Source organism: Anneissia japonica, unplaced genomic scaffold (genome assembly GCF_011630105.1).
Source record: "Anneissia japonica isolate Jap-2015-1 unplaced genomic scaffold, ASM1163010v1 scaffold287936_len456577_cov159, whole genome shotgun sequence".
In the NCBI taxonomy this organism is placed as follows: domain Eukaryota; kingdom Metazoa; phylum Echinodermata; class Crinoidea; order Comatulida; family Comatulidae; genus Anneissia; species Anneissia japonica.
Genome location: NW_022718077.1, coordinates 80280 through 103845, shown reverse-complemented (window position 1 = coordinate 103845; position 23566 = coordinate 80280). Strand labels below are relative to the sequence as shown.

Here is a 23566-nt window from a genome sequence, read left to right as displayed (position 1 = left end):
ACTGTATGCTATTAAAATGTGAAAATCCATTTGAATATACTAAAAATAAGAACATTATATTATAATGAAAAATAAAGATCAAAATAAGAAAAAACATTAATATTACTGGATGTTTCAACTTCCAGTTACAAATTAACTAATCAAAAAAATTTTCCTTGAGATATTATTAATAATCAATAAAATGTAAACAGATTTAATAACTCACCTCCTAATGTTACATTCCCATGAATAAATCTACCTTGATAGATAAGCCGCAGTATAGCCGCTGAGCTTACTCTGTCCGCCTCCCATTCTAAACTAAAAAAAAAAAAAAAAAAAAAAAAAAAAATAAGAAATAGAAACATCATTAAAACTATTGAGAATGTAAATGCAAAACTATATGCCATATTAATTAATAATCTTGTGTTCAGTGAAGTCTTCTTCCTGCTTTATACAAAGGTCATACAGTTGGAAGACATCAATAATAAAAAATACTGACATCATATATTACCACAAGATAAGTAAAAGATTATTTGTATTCTATTTCAGTTTTCATTTTTTTTATACTACAGTTGCAACAGCTAAATTCAAATGTTTATATACATTGTATTACAAGGGTTTAAAAAAAAAAGTTTAAACCTATAGACAACAGAAGATTTACAATTGTATTATAAAGGTTTAAAAACATTAAAAAGTCAAGCAAAAACCTATGTAATAGACAATAGAAATTAACAATCAGAATATTTGTATAAAGAAATATTAAGTTTAGATTATCCAGTGATTTTGCATTAACGATACTATCACTGTCAGAGTCAAAGCACATATAAATACTGTACTTCAACAAATTCAAATTAAACTTTGAATAGCTGGTATTAATTTAAGGATTTTTTAATCTGTTTTTTCATGGAAGTCTAATAATATATTTGAACCTTTTAAATGAGCTTTTCAAAATCTTAATTGAATTTGGACGTATTTACGTATCTTTTGACTGATAGCACGTCTTTAAGATTGTACTCAAGAGAATGCAAGAGATGAAAGAATTGTGCTGTTGTTATAACTTTCAATATAAGGCAATTTTCTCTGGGGTTGTCTGACAGGAGCGAGGTGGATTTGAGTGATAAACCTCTGGCCACACCATCAATTTTTATTTGACAAAAAACATGTGACATGCCTATATATGGTCATGATGACATCACATCATGACTATATATAGGCACATCATGACTATATATGGGCATAACATAGTCGGGACTAACAATCCACAATTTGAAATATTCTTATCGAGTGTATTTATAAGACCATAATCTGTAGAGCAATGTCGATTTAGAGGAACATATCCTAGTTACAAACTTTTTATGAACTCTCGATTTTACAAACCCGATTTGCATCGATGATGTCATTACCAACGATCGTTTTTAAATACAAAAACTCTATAAAATGTATTTAAAAGTCTTCAGAAATAATTTAAATTGTTACATCAGCTAAGAAAGAAAACATTTAAACCAATAAAGCGATATAAAACTAAGTTTAAAGCAAGAAATATCAATCGTTTTCAGCCGATATATTTTATCGGTGAGTGAGATATATTTGAGCTGTGCATGCTTGTTTAGGCATACTGTAAACTGGCAGCGCTATTCGCATGGATTTGCGATCTTTATTTATGAAAAGAATAATAACACTCGTTTTGGGCATTACATGGTCATGTTTTTATTTGGAAATCACTTCAAATGGAGACAGTACTTCACAGTAAGCATAGGTAATTTTGGCTTCTGTAAAGTATTATTTTGTTGCAGAAAACAGTAAAAAATGCAAGTTCATATTCCATGAAAAAATGTGTTCCTATGGCAAGGCTTATGAATACCTAGCCCTGTAACTTGTAGCATAGGCCTACTGTATGCCTACCCTCACCACACTGAGATGCTGAAAATTTGAACCCTCTGAATTACAGATATTCTTATTCACGAGCTCTGTTCAGACAGAGACGAGGGGTACGTAATTGGGAGATGTTATGTAGGAGTGAAAGGATTGGTATGAACAGGGCCGCAACATGAATGCTTCTTTCTTGAACCCAGCACTAATACTTTGAATAAATGTGAACTTAAGCAACTTCGTTCTTCTGTAATATAAACATATATTAAGTTTGAAATAATATTTTAATATTACAGAAAACTAAGTTCCTGAAGTTCACTTTTATTCAAAGCCTAGTGCCGATGTGAGTCTACTGTTTTCAGTCTTTCCTTTGTTTGACTGCTGTTATATATTTTAATGTTTTATGATTGTGCAATAAATACCTTAATGAAAAAAAAAAAATGAAAGAATTACAGATATTCTTATTTACGAGCTCTGTTCAGACGGAGACGAGGGGTACGTAATTGGGAGATGTTATGTAGGAGTGAAAGGATTGGTATGAACAGGGCCGCAACATGAACGCTTCTTTCTTGAACCCAGCACTAATACTTTGAATAAATGTGAACTTAAGCAACTTCGTTCTTCTGTAATATAAACATATATTAAGTTTGAAATAATATTTTAATATTACAGAAAACTAAGTTCCTGAAGTTCACTTTTATTCAAAGCCTAGTGCCGATGTGAGTCTACTGTATTTCCATATTTAAAAATTATGTAATTAGCAAAGCAAGTCAATGGTAAACTTCATCATAGCTGTATCAATAATTTGCAATCATAAAATTTGAATTACCAAGACAAATTCTGGTTGATTTATGGTCACACAATAAACATCACATGATATATGAAAACAGTACGCTTTAATCATGATCATTAATTCATTAGCAAACTTGCGAGATGTTTTCCTTTTTATCATTGAAAAGCAAAATGAAAGGTTCCTAAGCAACACGAAGCCTGTTCCCTAGGTAACATAGAATTCCCTGACAACAAACTGTCAACAGCTTGTTACCGATGTAATTACATTTTACTCTATTTTGAGTTAGTTGTGAAAAATATGAAAATTGCAGAAAAAAACAGGTTTAAAAAAAAGTTTTCACTGAAGTGGTTGATATACAGTACATGGTTTCTGCTGAACATGCAGCCTGATCGTTAAGCATCATTTTTTAGGTTCCTAACCAAACATGCTGTGTTTCTAAGCAACATGCTGGGCTCCCTAATCAAGGCCACAAATTTGAAGCCTGTTCTTGCATGGAGATACTGTACTGCGATGGTCCTCATAATACTTGCATGTGAAAATGCCTAACTGGTACACTTGATTTGGATTCCAATAATACAGCACACAACATAAAGTTTTGTTATATGTGACAAACAAAATATGATGATACACCCATATTTAAGTGTAATATGACATCGTGATGCACTACTGTAATATGGGCACATCACACAAATATGTCACATAAACATTTTGACTGTGTGGACGTAGCTTTAGATACCGCACAGTAGATGTACCACTGTGTATTCACAAAGAATAAAATTTGAATACTGTGAATGAAGTGACAATGGCTTTTGTGAGAAATATACTAAGAATTTTGTCATGGTGATTTCTTGTTATTATTGTTGCAAGGCAATTTTGTCTGCATAATTAAGTGAAAAAAAAAATTCCAAATGAAAAATTTATAGTGCACATTATGACATCATCATTTTATTTATGTTGTGTATTAAATACTAAATTTAGTTATCTGGAAGTGTGTGGTGATGTATTTTATTTTAATGACTTTTATAGTAATAAGGTACTTAAGATGACACATGACCCATCATGCACTACCACCGGATTTACCCTTTTTGCCATCTTTATCTGCCAAATCATAACATAGTGTCTTTCCCCCCCCCCCCCAAGGTGGCATAGACACAAAAACAGGCTCCCAATGAGAACAAGTGTTTACTGCTTGAGATAAACCTTGACAGTCGGAACTCTTGCAATTCTCTATGCTCTTTGCTTTAACTCATTATGAAGCAATGGTATCAAATAATTCCTCTCTCAAACCAGATTTACTCTCACAACTCAACAAGTGAGACGACAACTAAGTGTATACAGCCCCTGCGACACAAAAACTAGCACAGTAACTCAAGAGTATACAATACTATACCTCCATCCTGTAATACCAAGTTATGATTGGTCATTTTTGAGTCTGATATGTTATCAATATCACGCCCATACAGTATGTGCCAATCCCATAGATCTGTCTCGTAAAATTTGATATCAACGACAAAGCTTAGTCATTGTTTTAAGAGTTGAAGGGCAACGCTGGAAAGAAGACTATAATTATTAATTATGAGCAAGCAATGTGGGTGGAGAAAAGTTCAGCATTCAAGAACGAAGTAGATTTTTTAGGCTCTGCCCATACTATCAAATTTCCTTCGACAAAAGACTGTGTAGTATGCCTGTATATAGTCATGTTGTGCCTATATATGGCCATGATGGGATGTCATCATCAGGGCTGTAAAAAGTTGGTGGTCCTGGGTCCGGGACTTGAGTATTTTAGGGCTGGGCTAGCAGAAAATACATTAAAACTAAACCAATAGTCAATAGCTGATAAGGCTAGCAATTATTTTAGCAAAACTAAACCTTGGTCCATCAAGAAAAAATATCTTTTTCAGCTCTGATCGTGACCATATTTAGGCATGTCACGTTTTTGTCAAATGAAATTTTATAGCCTGTACAGTGGATAAGACTTTAAGGAAATTGACAATTATTGACAAATATGTAACCTAACAACAATCAAATGCTCATTGAACAAGAGTAATCATGGTACACTAATTACTCTATAATTTTTGTAGCCCATTAAATGTCCATAGGATATTGTAATATAATCATCATTGAGATAAATTTTATTGTTACATACAATACTGATGAGTACTGTATGTGCAACCTATGACGTGTAGGAAATACATTTCACTTCTCTGATGCTTGCCTAAAAGCATACATCATAAATAGGTCAACAGTACCCAACTTCTAGTACAAAAAGAGGGATGCTGTTATGGTGGGCAGGGCCACCCAGCCTTAAGTTTTCCACCCAGTCTAAAGCTAATTTCATGGCCCTCTACCCACCCTTACTAACCCACTTTTCCATCCTTAAAGTCTACTCTTATCACCCACCATTAGTTTTCTTCAGCTACAACCCTACAAAAATATGTAAATACTGTTAACAACAACTTAGGGAGCATCCATTTTTTCATGAGTTCAAGGGAGTACAAAACATACTATTTGTAATGATTCCCAACTTTGGACCAAAAGAGTATATAAACATGTGGCAAAGACAAGCCAAACCAGTCACTCGTCGCACAAATCAATTTTTTAATTATCAATACAGGGGTACATTAAAATTAGAGCTATATAATGGTAAAAGACTCATTTAAATCCGACATTTAGTTATAAAGAGTTTAATCATACAGCTGTTTAAAGAACACTATTTGAGAAATCAGCCTTTAAAGTTTATGATTTCAGGCATTTCTTAGGCAGAAACCATCACCAAATCGTCAAAAATTGTTGTTTTAACATTGAAAATGAGGAAAATTACAGCATAGAATGATGTATATATATATAGAGGTTAGTTTAGTGCATAAAATAGATTTCAAAAATGTTGGCATTTCAGCATGTTTTGGCCATTATCTCCAAAAGAGGATTTGTGACGAGTGACTGGTTTGGCTTGTCTTTGTCACATATAATGATTGCTGTCATTTAGAGATTTAAAAACATCTTTTTTTTACCTTTTTAATCATGATTCAGTTACAGTGCATTAAGACTTCTAAATGTGCACATAGCAAATATACAGTATTTATATACATTACATTACACCTTTTCAATTATTTTCATAATGGGTAATTCACTTCCCCTTACCACGTTCGTATTCTTGTGATTTTTTTGAAAAGAATTAATGACTCGTTAATCCATGTACTGTAGAATGTTGGTGTGAGCTTGACAGTTGTACTGTACATACTTGTCATAATAATAAATCAAAATTAAGTTTGATTTCAAGGAAGAGGCTCATTTTTGGTTTAGTCTAAAGCATACCTGTAGGCCTTAATATTACTCACAGACTGACTGAACCAAGGATTCATGAACAGGTTTGGAGCGCCCCTTACTTAATTATCAGCCCTACTTCTTATCTTACAGTATATAAAGCAAGGTCGTAATATCGTACAGTAAGCAAGACGCATTGATTTTCAAAGGGTAAAAAATCATTGAATCAAGCTAATACCAGATACAGCTTACAAAAAAATTTTATAATACCTGCTTCCTTATCACAAGCAATATATAGGCCTACTATAAAAAAAAATATATATTGATATTAAATATATTCATAGCATAAATTAAACATGAAAAAAATACAATTTTTGAAATTGGTTTCAAAAACATTCATTATTCTGCAAGATAACAGGGGGGATGGACTCTTAAAGTTGCTAATTTTAATAACAGTGTTGCATAATTTTTTTTAAAGCAAACAAGAATATTCAGTGTATGAAATACAGCTTCTTCTGAAGCCAAAACTCTAGGCCAAATAGTTAATGAGAAATTCAGAGTTCATGGAATGATAGACATTATGATTTAACGTATGCATTTCAATATTTCAATTAATAATTTAGGTAAGTCCTTGATCGGTAGATTGTGGAAAAGGGGTTGTATGACCTGCATTGTGTGTAATTACACATATCAAGGGTAACAGTTAATTCATGCTGTGTATAACAATAACATACGCAATAGAATAAAGATTGTCATTTTGTGAACATTTTGTCTTTCATGAACATCAGACTGTTATCCACCAAGCCATTGTAAGTGATGTGTCTTATCAGTATATCCTACTGTATGTGTCTTCTCTTCTAAATTTTTATTCTAATATAAATGTTTTTGATACTAATGACTTTAACAGTATTGCTCACATTTCCATGTTTTTTTTATACCGATCTTTGTAACTTTGGGTTTTTTCTATGTAATGTATTATATATCATTTCAACATATGTTTTTCATATTCCATTAAAAAAATGAAAAGAAGTATATTATGTTTGGTTAAACACTGCTTGTTAAATGTTTACTTATTTCATTATTCTGTAACTCTTGTGGATGGAATATTGTTAAACGGTTTGCATAGCAAAGTAATAATATGTTTAATCCTTGTGGTACACCACTGTAAAAACAACAGCTCTTGTGGATGGACCACCAATAAATGTGTTTTGCTGATGCTACAGAAATCCTAAATATCAATTTTAAATCTTCAATAGTTACAATAGTTACACCTCTTCCCCATTCTTGCACCACACCAGACTATTTTTAAAAAAATCTGTAACGTCATACCAGTTACCTGGGGTGGAAAGTACCCGAGATCAAAAGTAAAAAAGACAGCGCAAGATTCGAACCCTCCCACCATAAGGTGGAAAGCACATTCCTCCCGACCTTAAGGTTGAAAGCGTAACCCTCACGACCTTAAGGTTGAAAACACAATCCTCCTGACCTTAAGGTGGAAAGCACAACCATCCTGAGCTTAAGGTTGCAAACACAACCCTCCCAAAGTTAAGGTTGAAAACACAACCTTCCCAAAGTTAAGGTTGAAAACACAACCCTCCCAACCTTAAGGTGGAAAACACAACCCTTCCAAAGCTAAGGTTGAAAACACAACCTTCCCGACCTTAAGGGTGAAAACACAACCCTCCCAAAGTTAAGGTTGAAAACACAACCCTCCCAACCTTAAGGTGGAAAACACAACCCTTCCAAAGCTAAGGTTGAAAACACAACCCTCCCGACCTTAAGGGTGAAAACACAACCCTTTCGACCTTAAGGGTGAAAACACAACCCTCCCGACCTTAAGGTTAAAAAACACAACCCTCCCGACCTTAAGGGTGAAAACACAACCCTCCCGACCTTAAGGTTAAAAAACACAGCCCTCCGACTTTAAGGTGGACAGCACAACCCTGCTAACCCTCCAAAACATCCAGAGCAAGGGCTCTGAAGAAGTGTTTACCTTGAGGCCAGTTGTCAAATACATGGTTCACTACATCTGTTGCAGAGTCATTTGGTGTGAAGAAAAATTCTTTACTGTTGCCATTAACAGGATGTATAAGGCGCAACCCAATCTAAAAGGAAGAAAACAAAAAAACAATCAAACATACAACTTGAAAATATATCATGTATAACTTTTATTGCACAGGTTGGCAAAGTGAGGCCTGTAGGTCGCATGCGGTGCAACAGCGATTTTTTTACGGCACGCCAAAATAGATTAAAAACCCCATGAGAGCGGCCCACCAAGAAACACTGGCTAGAAAACACCTTGTTTTTTTTACGGCCCAACACCCATCATATGTAAAAAGTAACATTAAAACTGAGAATAAAGTGGTGTAAAAGCAGTGCTTGGAGGTTTTTAGACGCTCCCTGGAAACATCAAAGTTTGTGTGTAGCATTTGGTGTTAAATCAAAAATTCACTTTGGCCCACTAACGATTTTTATGCTCACACGTTTTATAGTATAGTACACTTTAATTGACTTTTCTTGAGCATTAATCAAACGTAACATCTGACCAATTAGAACAACAGGGCCAAGAATACGGGCGTCTCTCACAAAAACGCATGTGTTTGCATATGTTTTTACACTGTTGATTTGTGGGACCTGAGAAACAATATCCATGGGCGGGGCTTAGGGGGAGGTCCATTGTGTACTCCTTCTCAGATGTGTCTGCATAATAAAATAAATACAGTACCGTCATGGTTATAAAATCTGGAAGAAAACCATAGACAATTCAATTGCACTGAATAGCTAATTTAAAAGTTATTATTTGAGGTATATTTATTCAATCTTCAATATTCTTAAAATAAAATGCATACTGCATAGCAGCAGCAAGGCTGAAATGACTGTAAAAAATAAATCTAAAAAAAAAAAACAGCAGAAAATTGGCAACAAAAAAAGAAATAGAAATTGACATAAAAAAATTGAAAGAAAAATTTTAAAATTGTTAAAAAGCAATACACATATTAAAATGTAAGAAAAGAGTTGAAGTACTTTTGTACTAATAAGGTAATAAAAAATAAAAAAACACAGACAATAAAGGGAGAGGGAAGAAAACCCAGACAGAGGAAAATAACTACTGCGAGTCTAATTTTGATTATTATATCGGAAAGGAATGGGATTGGACTTGTTTGGTTTTGCTTCTGTAATGTTAGTTAAATTTAGGGGGTTTTTAAGGGACAAACAGGATCTGTACCTGAGGTGCAGGAAATCAGGTGGAGAATCTACCCGAACCATGTGCTTTGGAGGCAAAAACACTTTCCATAAATGCCGTCTTCTAGTTTAAAGATCCAGTGTTACAACGGAAATGTACTCACTGGCCTAAAATGATCTTACAGACAGACACACTCTTCTGGATGTTTTCCACTTGGTTCACCCGTCCCTCGGGTAAGACCTGCATTTCACAAAGAGGCTGTGTACTTTAACAACCTACTAATTCATCAACTTCAAATTAAACATATATCTAACAAATGAAGCTTATTTCCATCGACTATTTATAAGAAAATTAATCAAAGAAGAATATAAGGAACTCAAAAATGCTTATTTATGTGCCTGACTGCTATCTAGCAAGAAACCCTTTTTGTATATAATGATACAAAATCTTGTATTTCTCTGAAGATATTTCAAAAATATTATTCTGTACACAAATAGTAAAAAAGTAAGTGATTCTTCATATGATCACATAAAAAGAATTTAAAAATAAATCTTTTTACTGTAAAGTACATTTACAGTAAATGTCTACTTTGTTCATAGAACATATTGGACATACCATTGATGTTAAAATTATGTCATGTTTAAAGGTCTTTCATTGTAATTTCATTTTTAACAATAGAGGTATGCCCTTTGTTGCTATAATCCTCTGATGTTTTTGTATTAATTTTGTCATTTTTGTTTATTGTTGTTTTGGTTTTAATTGGATTTTTGTTTAGTCTATAAATCAAATAAATATTGTACTGTGTTCTGTAATATACGGGGTTCTGCTACCATATCTGATAAAAACACATATCCAAAAACCTGAGTTAACCATCATCTGTTCAGTACTGCTGTTAATGAACAAGAAATTTACATCAACAACAACAAACAAGTTTGAAAATTGTTCTTTCTTTCTTAGGAATTTTTAACCGAAATTTAATTATATAAATCAAAATATTTGAAAGTGTTCAATGCACTGTTTAGTCCACATTTTAAGCCTAGGTTGGCCTAAATACATAGCAATACACTGTCAATATAGGAAAAGAGCTAGGACTAAGCCTAGGCTGGCTGTACGGAGTCAGCGGTAGAACCAGCAGGAAGGTAGTCTAGGCCTAGTCAGTCGCTCACATCGTCATTACTCGCTCACACAACAGTAGGATAACATAGAAACAGTAAAATATATATCCCCAAAATACATTACCTTTTCACGTCTGTCGGACATTTTAAAGTAACAATGGAGGTTTATAAACAGTTATCACTCTTGAAGCTGTTTTTTACCCTCACATTGAAAGTCTTTCGTAAAAGTACAACCAAATCAGCTGTTTATCTTGTTCGGGTCTTCCTGTTGGTTGTTGACGTTTATACACTTAGTACACTACACACACATAAAAGTCCTGTTCCCTCTCGAGTCTCTTAACGTCAACCAGCGTTAAGTAGATCTTAATAAGACCAAAACAACTTTAAACTCAGATTTAACACCATGCAAAGTAAAGGAATATATACTCATTAATTTAAAAAGAAGTAATGTCTAATTATCAATAGATTATCGCCTTTGTTTCAGATTTCAATTTGTCCTTGCTCCTCCTCAACTCTCAACAAACAGCCATTTTGCTAAATCTTTTACTATGGAATTGTGGGTATATGACGTCATGTTTCATGCTCGGGTAATTAGATCATATAGAGGGCGCACAATCAATAATCAGATTTGTATTTCATAGCCTAAAATAATAATTTAACTGAGCACATTTTATAAATGAAATAGTCGTCCCATGAATACACATTTCATGTTTTCGCATTTTTTTTTAATGAATATTATTTGGACGCACGTGTTGTAATGCACATGTGGAACAGTATGACCAGACCTACACCCCCCGCCACCCCCCGCCAAGCACACATACGCCTTATATAGGCCTATAATTTTTTAAGTTCTCATAAACTTCTATTTCCATCATACCACCTGTATTCAACCCCTGGCCCGCGCATCAATGCTAATCAATAAATCACTTTTACGGCCGATTTTCAGTACTTACAAAGAAAGTTTTTAGTCAATTAGAAACACGACCACCTGCTCTGGGATTTTAACAAGAGTTTGGCTTTTTCTGAGTTAGCTCACTCGCATCTGCGTTTGACATAGGGAGGGGAGGGGAGACTGATGGGAAATAAAGGATATTGGCAACGCCAGCGGTGGATCCGGGGAGCAGGCTCGGGACGTCATTCTGTTGGAAAAGCTGCTTTGAAAAGGCATTTTTTACAGTCTGAAAGTGCTATTGCTGGGGATCCAGAGGTGTCCTTTAAAATTTACATCACCTCAGCCCACCATCGGGCCTGAAGTAAATGAGGGCTGTGGCGTACGTAGCTAGGAGGTGGGCCCAAGTGCCAGATTAATTGCCGGGCCCTTTGATGTAGAAGGGGAATCATCCCTAAATTTCTCAGAAATACATCATAAGAATTGCAATTTCTAAAGGCCTATCTTAGTAATATATAATAATGATAAGGATCATCGTAACTATTTTAGAGGGGCATATTCGATTTACAATATAATGAATATAATTTCCCTTTTCCCTCGATTTTGAAAAAAAAATGGGGTCTCCTTGAATACACCACTGAATTGAATTTAACATAGGCCTACCCACTGGCCAATTTTTTTTCTTCAAAATTAAGTTGGAAATTATTTTAAATTATTATTTAGGTCAATTTATGAATGGGCCCCTTTAGCCTTAGGCCCAGTGCTTTGTACTGGCTGCACTGCTTGTAAAGACGCCACTGAATGTGGGGGTCCGGGTATCAAACACCACGTCGTCGGAACCAGTCACCCCCCCCCCCCCAAAAAAATTACGGTGAAGTAGTTAAAAATCACCTAAACACCTTATTTTGCCAATTAGCGCCCCTTAACTGATCATCGAGCCCCCACTTCACTTCCAGACTTCTAAGTACGCCACTGGAAAACCTGGGTTGCAAGTTTTTATTTTATCCCCACCCTCTCCTACTGTATTCCCACGAGACCTATCATAGTTAGGGCTGACAATAATAAATAAAATAAAAAAAATCCACAATTTATATAGGCCTGCTGCTGGTTTCAACAGATTGAAACTGGCCACCAATGGCATATCTAGGGGAGCGGGGGGAGTAAGCCCCTCCAAAAATGACTCGCACCCCCCCCCCCCGACTCCGCCACCACCAGTCGCCCTGCAAAAAAATCACGTACCCACGCGAATAAGCTTAAAATATTTTTTGCACTTTTTGAGGGGCGCTTATGAAAACGGGGCGCTTATGAAAACAGAGTGAAAATTGAAGGGGCACTGATGGAAATAGATAAAAATCTAGGGGTTCTTATGGGAACTTATGAAATTCAAGTAAAGAGGCACTTTTTGAATAAAAACAGGTTACAGCATATAAGGACATTACGAATGGTGGTGCGGCGGTAAACATAAATGTCCAGAGAACATAGCTCATGACAAGAATGCTGTGAGTATTTACATAACAGCAGAATAGCAGATGCAATTAGTGGTGGTGGGTAGTGGTTAGCTTGTTGGCCATCGGTCGATTGAGATTAGCGGGACGGCAGGAGATTTTCCTGAAATGAGATGAGAAGGTGCTAAAAGTGCAAATTGCCGAAAAAAGAAAAAGAGGAGTTGGACTAGACCTAGACAAATATGTAAGAAGATGAAATTGGAAATACAGGCCCGTGGGCAGAGGGGGGGGGGAGGGTGCAGAGGGTGCGGACGCACCCCCCCCCATTTCTAAAAGGTCAAATTTTTAAAACCTATGATTTCACGAAAATCGTTCCTAATTATCATAAAATGCTATAGCATGCAATGCATTTATATTTGCCAGCTTATCTAACCGTTGGTTTTAAATAATGTGGTATGTAATTTGTTAGAAATTGATCGTCTCCGGTGATTGTAGATTGATCTATATAATATGAAGCTATAGGCCTGCAGATGTACAGGACATAATAACGTTACTTTTTCGGGTCCGAAAAACACCCACATTAATGAAAATTTAAATGAAATATTCATGAATTACGGTATGTGTTTGAGAAATCTATATTATGACCCTCCTCAAAATGCTACTTTGTCGCTTTTCTCACAAACCCCCTCCAGGCCCCTGCCCCTGGACCACCAAATTTCAAGATGTCCACTTTATAAAAAATATTATTTTACTAAAATCGTTCCTAATCGCGAAATGCTATAGCATTACATTTTTTGCCAGCTCTTCTACCCGTTGATTTTTAATCATGTGCTACGAAATCTGTTGGAAATTATCAGCAGTGATTGCAGATTGATCCATGTCATCTGAGGCCTACAGATGTAAAGAACATGAAAAAGTACAAATTCACAGTGGTGGATTCAAGGGGAGAGCCCCCTAAAGTTATAAAAGAAATGGAGAAAAAAGAAAAATCATAATTAAAGTTTGTCTGAGAGTGTCATTTCCGGCCATTTTGAGGTGCCGTAATCATAAATTTTCTACCTCAGCCTCAACCATGGTGGGGCTGAGGTGGTATTGGCCATCTGTCTGTGCAAGTTCCTCCCTTCACCCCCACCCTCTATTTCTCCTGCTTTACTGAAAATTTAAATAGGATATTACAAATTATGGATTTTAGAAATCCATTAAAAAAGGCCCTCGAAATGCTAATTTGTCAGACCTTCGGGGATCCCTAGGCAGTCGCCCATCGTAAGGACAACTTCAGTTCAAAAACGCACCTCTCCCCATCGAAAATCCCTCCTACGGGCCTGGAAATATACTGTCTGTCCAGGAATCGGAGCTCTCATCTGTCCAAGAGAAATATCCTCATTATATTTTTATTGACCTAAGAAGAATGTGATTCCACTCTGCAGCTCAAATCATGCCAACAACCACAGTCCCAGGATTGATTGGATAATTGACTCGCTAAAAAGAAAATCTTATGATATTATTGAGTGGGGGGGGGGATATTATTGGGGGGGCGGTTATTCAAACGGGGCGCTTAAGGAAATTTTCAAGTTAGGAGGGGCGCTTATTCAGCTTAGCTCAGTCGGCTAAGCTGGTGGTAGCCACTGTGTGTGCGCTGAACCGTGGAGATCTCTAGGTCCCCTGTTCAATTCCCATCGCTGCCTCTCCTAGAGGGCTGAAATACGAGTTACAATAGCGCACCGTCTTTCGGATGAGACGTTTACAGGGGCGGATCCAGAGATGTCCAAAAGGAGTGGGGGTCGAAATTTGGGCCGATCGAGACAACACTGAAATAGGAGGTCCGGGGGCATGCCCCCGCGAAACTTCTGTGTTTTAGACGCCCGAAAATAACATTTGAATCGTTCTGGGTTATCTTTTTTTTTTTCTAGTTTGTCCCCTTAACTGATCATCGAGCTCCCCACTTCACCTTCGCGCCCCCATCAGCGCCCCCATTACAAGACTTCTAGATACGCCACTGCTGGTCACCTGCTTAAAAAGATTGAATACTAGAGATATAAAAAATACAATATATATATATGATATTGAAGGAAGTTGTACGTCCTCTTGAGGCATAGCATTGTGTAATACAATGTTCCCGACGGGTATTTGGACCTGTTCAACCATGAAGCCTTCGTAGTCTAGTGGTTATAAGAAATGATTCCTATTACCAAAGCATTGTAATAATAACATTTATTGATAATCATCAAACCAATCATTTGAACTTAATTAATTTTTCTTCTTCTCTGTTGTTGTTAGGTGCCTCGAGGTTGTGTCAACGTGAGGCGCTATATAAATCCCTGTCTCTTATACACATCTAGATGTGTATAAGAGACAGCATATTAATAGAACACATTACGGACCAAACAAAAGTGTTTGGTCGTGCAATTGTCCCCTTAATAGGGGTTTTTGGTATGTTTTTGTACCATTATGACATAGGATCTATCATTTAATTTTTATTGACCTACAGAATGAGTTACAGTGGAATTATAAGTAATTTATAACAAATAGGGGTGTTCCCTGAATAGGGTGTCCCAAAGGAGGGGTTCTATACTGTATAATAAAAGAATATGGCCTATGTACACATATCTTATAAATACGTTGTTAATATTTTTATGTATATAATGTGCAGGCACCAGACATCCTGTAAGGATGGATGAGTACTTATATCATGAGCACACGTCAATCAAAATGAAAAATGGAAATGATTATTTCAGCTGGTAGGCCTATAAAAATTTATTCCTATAAAAATTTATTCAACAAATATGTCTACAGGATTCCTAGTGTGAACTGAACATATAATCGCAGTAAAGTAGGCCTAAATGGTAATCAAGAATGCATGATGTTTCCGACAGAAGGAAAGCGAGGCTTAGATTTATTTGTGAAGTTAAAACAGACATCGCTTCACTCATTGCAAAAAAAACAGCTTAGCCACACAATCTTGTACCGCTTTAAAAACGTTAGGGGTGGGAAAAGGGTGGTTACTCCACTTCCCCAAGTATCTTACTATTAAACCGTTGTTTTGTCAGTCTTTTGTAAGATAGTAAAATACATAATCCAAAGTATCGAAATGCACGCCATCAGTCGGGATTCAATATTTCGACATTAATTATGTCACGTCATTATCGAATGATGACGATGATGACATAATTAATATCGACAACATGTTGAATCCCAACACGATGGCGTGCATTTCGGTACTTGGAGTATGTATTATACTATTTTATCAAGGGGCGGATCCAGAGATGTCCAAAAGGGGGACCAAAAATGGGGCCGATCGAGGTAATACCATCGTAGGCGTCCGGGGGAATTTTCCCGCGAAATGTTTGTGTTCTATGTATAAGATGAATGTCTTGATTGTGGACACTGGGGGGGGGGGGGGGGGGGGGGGCGGGGGGGGGGCCGGGCCCGGGTCCCCCTAAATTTTCCAAAATCATTTAAAAAATGGAGAAATATAGAAAATGACATTTTCGGTAATTATAGCCTGCCATAATCATAAATTTTCCTAATTTAGCCCCAACATGGTGGCGCTGAGGTGGTCTAGGTCATCCATCTATTAAGTCCCTCACTGGGCTCCCTCTATCCCCTCTTTCTGGATCCGCCACTATATTATATTATTATTAATAACGTGAGGCGCTATATAAATCCAGAATTATTATTATTATTATTAAATGCTTGAAGTACGTAAATAGTTCTGAAAAGTTGTTTTTGAATGTCTTGATGTTTCAACTGAGTTGCTTTAAATGTCATCAGGATAATCAGGAAACCCTTCATTGATTATTATTATTATAAATTGAAATTATGAATTAAAATTTTATTATTAAAATTATGACATCTAGCTTCAAACCATGCGACAAAAGGATTTTTTTATCTCGACAAAAACACCACCACTCTCTTAAACCTTAAATAATTAAATTGAATTGTTTTATTATCAAGTGTGAAGCAACACCCCCACCTTCATGTTGCTATTCACTCACCTACTGAATGTGAACGAAATTAACAGAAAAAAAAAACTAATCAAGAAAATATTGTGATCAAGTGACTTCATGGGCTTCACATCGAAAATTCAGATAATGTGTGCTCATTAGCGTTACGCCAGTGAATGTTATAATTAACGCTGATGAACATGGTAATCAAGAATGCATGATGTTTCCGACAGAAGGAAAGCGAGGCTTAGATTTATTTGTGAAGTTAAAACAGACATCGCTTCACTCATTGCAAAAAAAACCAGCTTAGCCACACAATCTTGTACCGCTTTAAAAACGTTAGGGGTGGGAAAAGGGTGGTTATTCCACTTCCCCTAGTATCTTATTATTAAACCGTTGTTTTGTCAGTCTTTTGTAAGATAGTAAAATACATAATCCAAAGTATCGAAATGCACGCCATCAGTCGGGATTCAATATTTCGACATTAATTATGTCACGTCATTATCGAATGATGACGACGATGACATAATTAATGTCGACATGTTGAATCCCAACACGATGGCGTGCATTTCGGTACTTGGAGTATGTATTATACTATTTTATCCAGGGGCGGATCCAGAGATGTCCAAAAGAGGGACCGAAAATGTGGCCGATCGAGGTAATACCATCGTAGGCGTCCAGGGGAATTTTCCCGCGAAATGTTTGTGTTCTATGCCCGAAAATAATCTCTGAGGCGTTTTGGGAGATTAATTTTTTCTTTCTTTTTTTTTTTTTACCTTTCAAAATGGGAGGCCAGGGCCGGCAAGCCCTCCCCCTGTTATCTGAGATTAATCAGTGGACCTTTCGGTTTGTACACCCTTTTGTCTTAGTAAAATCAGTGGTAACACACATCAACACTTTTTCCCTCCGGAGCCTGGCTTTAAAGGTTATGTATTTGATATAGGTCTAGTAGCACTGAGTTGGATGGGAGCGGGGATTCCGCCCGGTAAGTAAAAATTCGACCACTATAGAAATATGAAGGAATTTTTCATCACTTATGGTAAATATTGTGCTCTTAAACGAGACCACAATATTATTAGAACTGCAATATTAGAAACGTTTACTGGATCGGAAAATATAGGTTCAGTCCAACGACAAATGTTGTCCATGTGCGACGACAGTGGTCCAACATCCGATGGGGAAGGGGTAACATGACTCGCTCTGGTGTCACAAGCGTGCGGATCGGGCCGGCCTCTTGATGGTTCAGACCTTACGCTTGCAATTTAGAGAGCCACCACTGAAACTGAATCGAAGCCTGAAGTTCCACGCTGTTGACGGTGTTGCAAGAAAATTTCCAGAGGAAGTCTGGGTGCCCTCTCCCGGAAAAATGTTGTTTTAAGATGCTCGGATTATGCACGTTCATCTCATCGTGTTGCTTGCGGTTGATGGACTGTGGTACTTAACCGAGTGTCAACCAAAATGTCTTTAATAAAGGAGACTTTCTTGTGCTTGCCTTAAAATAGTGTCAGTGTAAAGGATGAACATATGTCTTGTTCACTAGGTACGGGGGGGGGGACGGGCCAGGGTCCCCCTAAATTTTCCAAAATCATTAAAAAAATGGAGAAAAAAGAAAATGACATTTTCGGCCATTATAGCCTGCCATAATCATAAATTTTCCTAATTCAGCCCCAACATGGTGGCGCTGAGGTGGTCTAGGTCATCCATCTATTAAAGTCCCTCACTGGGCTCCCTCTATCCCCTCTTTCTGGATCCGCCACTATATTATATATTATTAATAACGTGAGGCGCTATATAAATCCAGAATTATTATTATTATTATTAAATGCTTGAGGTACACCACGTAGATAGTTCTGAAAAGTTGTTTTTCAATGTCTTGATGTTTCAATTGAGTTGCTTTAAATGTCATCAGGATAATCAGGAAGCCCTTCATTGATTATTATTATTATTATAAATTTAAATTATGAATTAAAATTTTATTATTATTATTAAAATTATGACATCTAGCTTCAAACCATGCAACAAAAGGATTTTTTATCTCGAAAAAAACACCACCACTCTCTTAAATCTTAAATAATTAAATTGAATTGTTTTATTATCAATTGTGAAGCAACACCCCCACCTTCATGTTGCTATTCATTCACTACTGAATGTGAACGAAATTAACAGATAAAAAAACTAATCAAGAAAATATATTGTGATCAAGTGATATCATGGGCTTCACATCGAAAATTCAGATAATGTGTGCTCATTAGCGTTACGCCAGTGAATGTTATAATTAACGCTGATGAACATATTATTATCTAAAACCTATTGTATTAGCTACTCCCTTGGGTACTGTGGAATGACATACAGAAATACGTGCGTTTGTGGGGAAACACGTGTTTGTGAGACATGTTTGTGACTTGACTCCGGAAAGGGTCATTCGCTGATTACATTATATATATATATATATATATACTTTGTATATATATATATATATATATACATATATATACATATACATATATATATCGTCGCTCACATCACGAACTAACACAATTAAATTCAATTGTGTTAGTTCGTGAAATCAAAAAAGCGCGTCAAAATATGCGCTGTTGTTGTTAAGGACTTTTTGTGTGGTAAAGAATACAAAATTGCTTGACAACCAATACGCATTCGTTTTGACGCGCTACTGTGATTTCACAAACTAACACAATCTACTTTGATTGTGTTAGTTCGTGATGCGAGACACGATATATACACACATATATACATATATATACATACATATACAGATACATATACACATACACACATATATACACATACATACATATATATATACACATATATATATATATACATACATATATATATACATATATATACACATATACATATATATATACACATATATATATATACATATATATATACATACATATATATATATACATACATATATATATATATATACATATATATATACATACATATATACATATATATATATACATATATATATACATACATACATATATACATACATATACATATACATATATATATATACATATATTCAAATGAAATTACTGCTTAGCACTGGGAACAAACAACGTATAAATCAAAAAGATAATAATACTAGTGCTCAAATACATAGGATCATGATATCACATCAAACATAGTTTATCAATGAAAGTTCTCTTATTATAGTTGTATGAAAAAAAAAAGGAATCAAGCCCTGTACGATACCATTACGGATCTAAGACCACTAGTCTCTCCAACTTCATACAACTTGGAAGCTCAAGCTCACACACAGTGGAGCAAACACAATAGCATAATAGTTACATAATAGCTTATAGGTAGCAGCTGGTAAATCTATCTATATCTATATATATATATATATATATATTATATATATTATATATAATATTATATAATATATATATATGCTAGCAAAGAATTACACAAATGAAATCAGTAATGTTTTTATCTTATATTACCTGATCCTATTATTTTATTTTTTAATTTTTGTAACAGTAGAACACTCATTCATTTAAACTGCATTTTTCTGATGATTAGCGAGGTGAGGGCGCACTTCAAACCTAACCATAAGTATAGGCAAATTCAAGCTGGTTAAAATATACACTTTATTATAAATCCATCTTGTTACATAACCTTATATGGGTTACTTCATAACAGCTGCAGTTGGGCATTAACAATGGTTGCCTTCCATTGGCCCTTTCCACTAAGTCCCGCGCCCCTTGAATACTAAAGAGCTTTCGATTTGTGCGACGATGTGACGCTGTAACGGATTAATCCATGAGTGACCATGCTATGTTTTCTGCACGACATACATTTGGCGAAACTGTATTTTGAAATCCACGCGACACAAGAACTTAACATGCTCGCATGCGTAGATGACTATGTGATGCTACTATGTTCTACGTCCTACCATTGTCGCACAATCGAAAGCTCGGATCAGTTACAAGTGTGATTCACACTCCAGAGAGGTTGCGGTTCAAATCCTACATGCATGAAACTCACAACTATAAAAATAAATCCACATAGTTTACAGACAATCATGGTATACATTATTTCAGTTCATCTTGTGCATGCCAAATAGGCAGTCCCTAACTAGGTCAATTTTTATAATTTTGTTTACTGTATTCTTTACATATTAAAAAAACCATATTTATGTAAATTCATTTTACAAGTGAATTTAACAACTTCATCTCAGTTTCATACTCTTCAATGATTTTCTTCAAGTTTAAATTTTCCTTCTTCAAGCTCTGAATTTTAAGCCTGTAAGCATTGTTTTCTTTTTGCAGGTATGTAGCACAAATAGCGATTTGGTTCTCTTTAACTCGTCGGGCGTCGCGCGACCTCTTAGCTGCAAAGTTGTTCTTCCTTCTTCTCTCCCAATATTTACTGTCCTTCTGTTCATCTGGAACATAAACCTTCCTTGACTTCTTGATCATTGGTTGTGGTTTTAGTTCATCGTCATTAAAACTTGCCGTTCTGGGATCAAAGGTATCCTGTCCTGGAATCGTTGCCAAGGCAACGTCAGTAATAGAGGGCTCGAAATCAATGTCAACTTTGACTGGACTTGGCTCACGTGATGGGTAGGCTGGAGATTTATTCTTGTTGGCTATGAAAGAAACAAATTATTTAAAATAAATACACAACAAATAACAATTACAGATTTAAAAAAATGTTCACAACTTTAATAAGGTCATAATTTAAGGTTAAGGTTCAAGTTATAATTATCAGCTTCCAGTGAGAAATACTGTGGACTGATATAAATCATATATGGACTATTAAATTTCATTTATTTGACATGCCTGAATAAGGTCATCATGTCCATATATAGATATATATATATTATATGTATATATATATATATTATATATATATTGTTTTTTACTCAGATATATTGTATTTCCATTTTTTTTTATGTTTTCTATTTGTATTTTTGAATGATTGATTGAGTCATTCATTCATTCATGTTATAACTTACAATGATATAGGAATACAGCGTATTAGATTTTGCCCTTTCGCAACTCTATTGGCGCTCCATGTTAGAAATGAGGGGGGTTTGTTTTTTTTTTTTTTTTTTGGGGGGGGGGGGGGGGGGGGGGGGATCGGGGGGGGGGATACGATACTAGATATGCCACTGAAAATATCCCCTGGGAGCATACTTTACAGGTTGTGCATAATTCAGTGCTGTATTTAATGACATAGGGGAAAACGGCTACGCTACATCAAATAATCCTATAGGGCCTACATATGAATACTGACAATTATCAGTTATATGACGCGATTATAAAACATTCGCTGTAACATTTAACATTGAAACTACAGCTTTTTTTTTTTTGTTTCTATGAGTTATTAAAGAATTCAGTGATATTTTGTAATAGTACTGCTACCCCAAATTTAAATTTACAGTTTCATTTTCATGAAAAAAAAAAAAAAATACAATTACATAGTTCAAAGGAAAAAGAGCTGATAAATAATAATAATAATAGGCCTTAATAATAATAATAATAATAATAACACTGAATTGATATTTGCATCTAAAGACAGACAGACCAGAGTCATGCTAGTGTAATAAAAATCTTGACAGACCTCAGCCATGCTATTTAATATCATATTAATAGAAACAATATGTAATAAATAATCATAAAGCGTAATCAAAAAGTAATATCAATTACAAAAAATGTTTTAAGTAATCAGAGATTTCTTTCTCTATATATACATAATCTTTATTGCAATCTCATTTACATTGGGATTGGATAAAATAAATGAAATAAATAAATCATATAAATAGAAACAACATGAAAATGACACAAAAAATATCAGTTACAAAAAAATGCGTTTTAATAATCAGTGATTTCTTTCTAATAAATACTAGTAGGAAATGAAAATAAATATTTAATCCAATGTTAGCCTACAAGCTCTCGTTTAGTAGTTTTTCCGTTTCAGTGACAGTGGTCTGAGATAATCCGACCATAACACGTGAGACTTGCGCCCTTACACGTGAGTGCAAAAAGGTACACGAACTTTTGTATCGATTCGTGACGTAATTCAATTCGAAAGGGCAGTGGTGATATCACTGTTTGTTTGTAGTTTACCGTACTCTAGTAAACCTTGTTCTCCACTTACAGAAATACTGTAGATAATTATCAACTGATACAAACTAAAGAAATAGCACTTTACTATATAAAAGTAAATAATTTAAACATTAAAAGTAGGATCCTCTTTCAATAGCATTTTCAAGTTGGTTGTCGACATAAAATACGGCATCAGTCCGAACACTCTATTTTGCTCGGCACACCAGGGAATTGTTACAATAATAACTCCCTGGGCACACGAAGACTGATCAGGCCAATGCTTGGAGAATTGTAGATAAATAGATGAATGAAAACTGAATGTTCAATGCGGCAACAATGACAATGACGTTTCACTTTACTACAGCACTAGCTTGGCCTAATATACAGAGAGTGTGTTTGTTTATTGGCTCGAGCGAGGTCAACACACTTTCTATACCATAGCGGAAAGAAAAAATAGCTATATAAACGGCTTGGCATAGCTTCATTGCAGAACTTACCTTCGCTAATGGATAGTGGGTTGAACAGGCTCTGGCTTTCAAGCAAAGCTTTTAGCGTCAATGTATCGCTACCGTGGATAGACTCGGCCATTGCAGTAGTTTAATAGCAGTGATAGTTGCTCTTAATACGGTTGAACAGCCAGCGGGAGACCACGAAAAAACCTTCGTCACTCTTCACTCTCCTTTCGCTGTCTTTTGCTCTCACACTCTTGGCGTGACAAAATCAGGCTTATTAATAAGGCGGTTCCATTTCCAAATGGGTAGATTATTTATTACAATCCAACAAACCGGATTTTATTAGAGCATTATTTAAAATAATTTTTACGATCCTTGGTATAAGTACGTTTCTTATATAACAAAATATTTATGTACTATTAAAGTAAAACACTATATTAGTTAACTTTAGCACCGTTTAATGTCGGCAGCAGCTGAATATGCTGTGTTTGAGTGGGATCTTCTTCACGTTTGTTAAAACGCGACTTAGAATTAATGCTG

At 35.4% G+C, this 23566-nt stretch overlaps 2 protein-coding genes across 3 annotated transcripts in view; both read right to left on the bottom strand.

Moving 5' to 3' along the window:
- Window positions 1-10761, bottom strand: part of LOC117110429 (ubiquitin-like protein 3) — a 31308-nt gene extending 20547 nt beyond the window's left edge. Inside the window, exons 1-3 of one of the 2 annotated variants that reach the window (XM_033253129.1) lie at window positions 10329-10760; window positions 7899-8010; window positions 206-292 (exon numbers count right to left, since the gene is read on the bottom strand). In XM_033253129.1, the coding sequence (XP_033109020.1) occupies window positions 206-292; window positions 7899-8010; window positions 10329-10349 (220 nt within the window). In that variant the 5' untranslated portion in view covers window positions 10350-10760. Of the gene's footprint in view, window positions 1-205; window positions 293-7898; window positions 8011-10328 lie in introns of both variants that reach the window. The other variant, XM_033253130.1, reaches the window with a different exon arrangement.
- Window positions 10762-20087: 9326 nt separating this feature from the next.
- On the bottom strand, window positions 20088-23162 carry LOC117110423 (hepatic leukemia factor-like). The gene is made up of 2 exons (XM_033253123.1): window positions 23072-23162; window positions 20088-21121 (listed from the first exon to the last, which is right to left on the bottom strand). The coding sequence occupies exons 1-2, from the start codon at window positions 23160-23162 to the stop codon at window positions 20667-20669; spliced, it is 546 nt and encodes a 181-aa protein (XP_033109014.1). The 3' UTR covers window positions 20088-20666.
- Window positions 23163-23566: the final 404 nt, after the last annotated feature.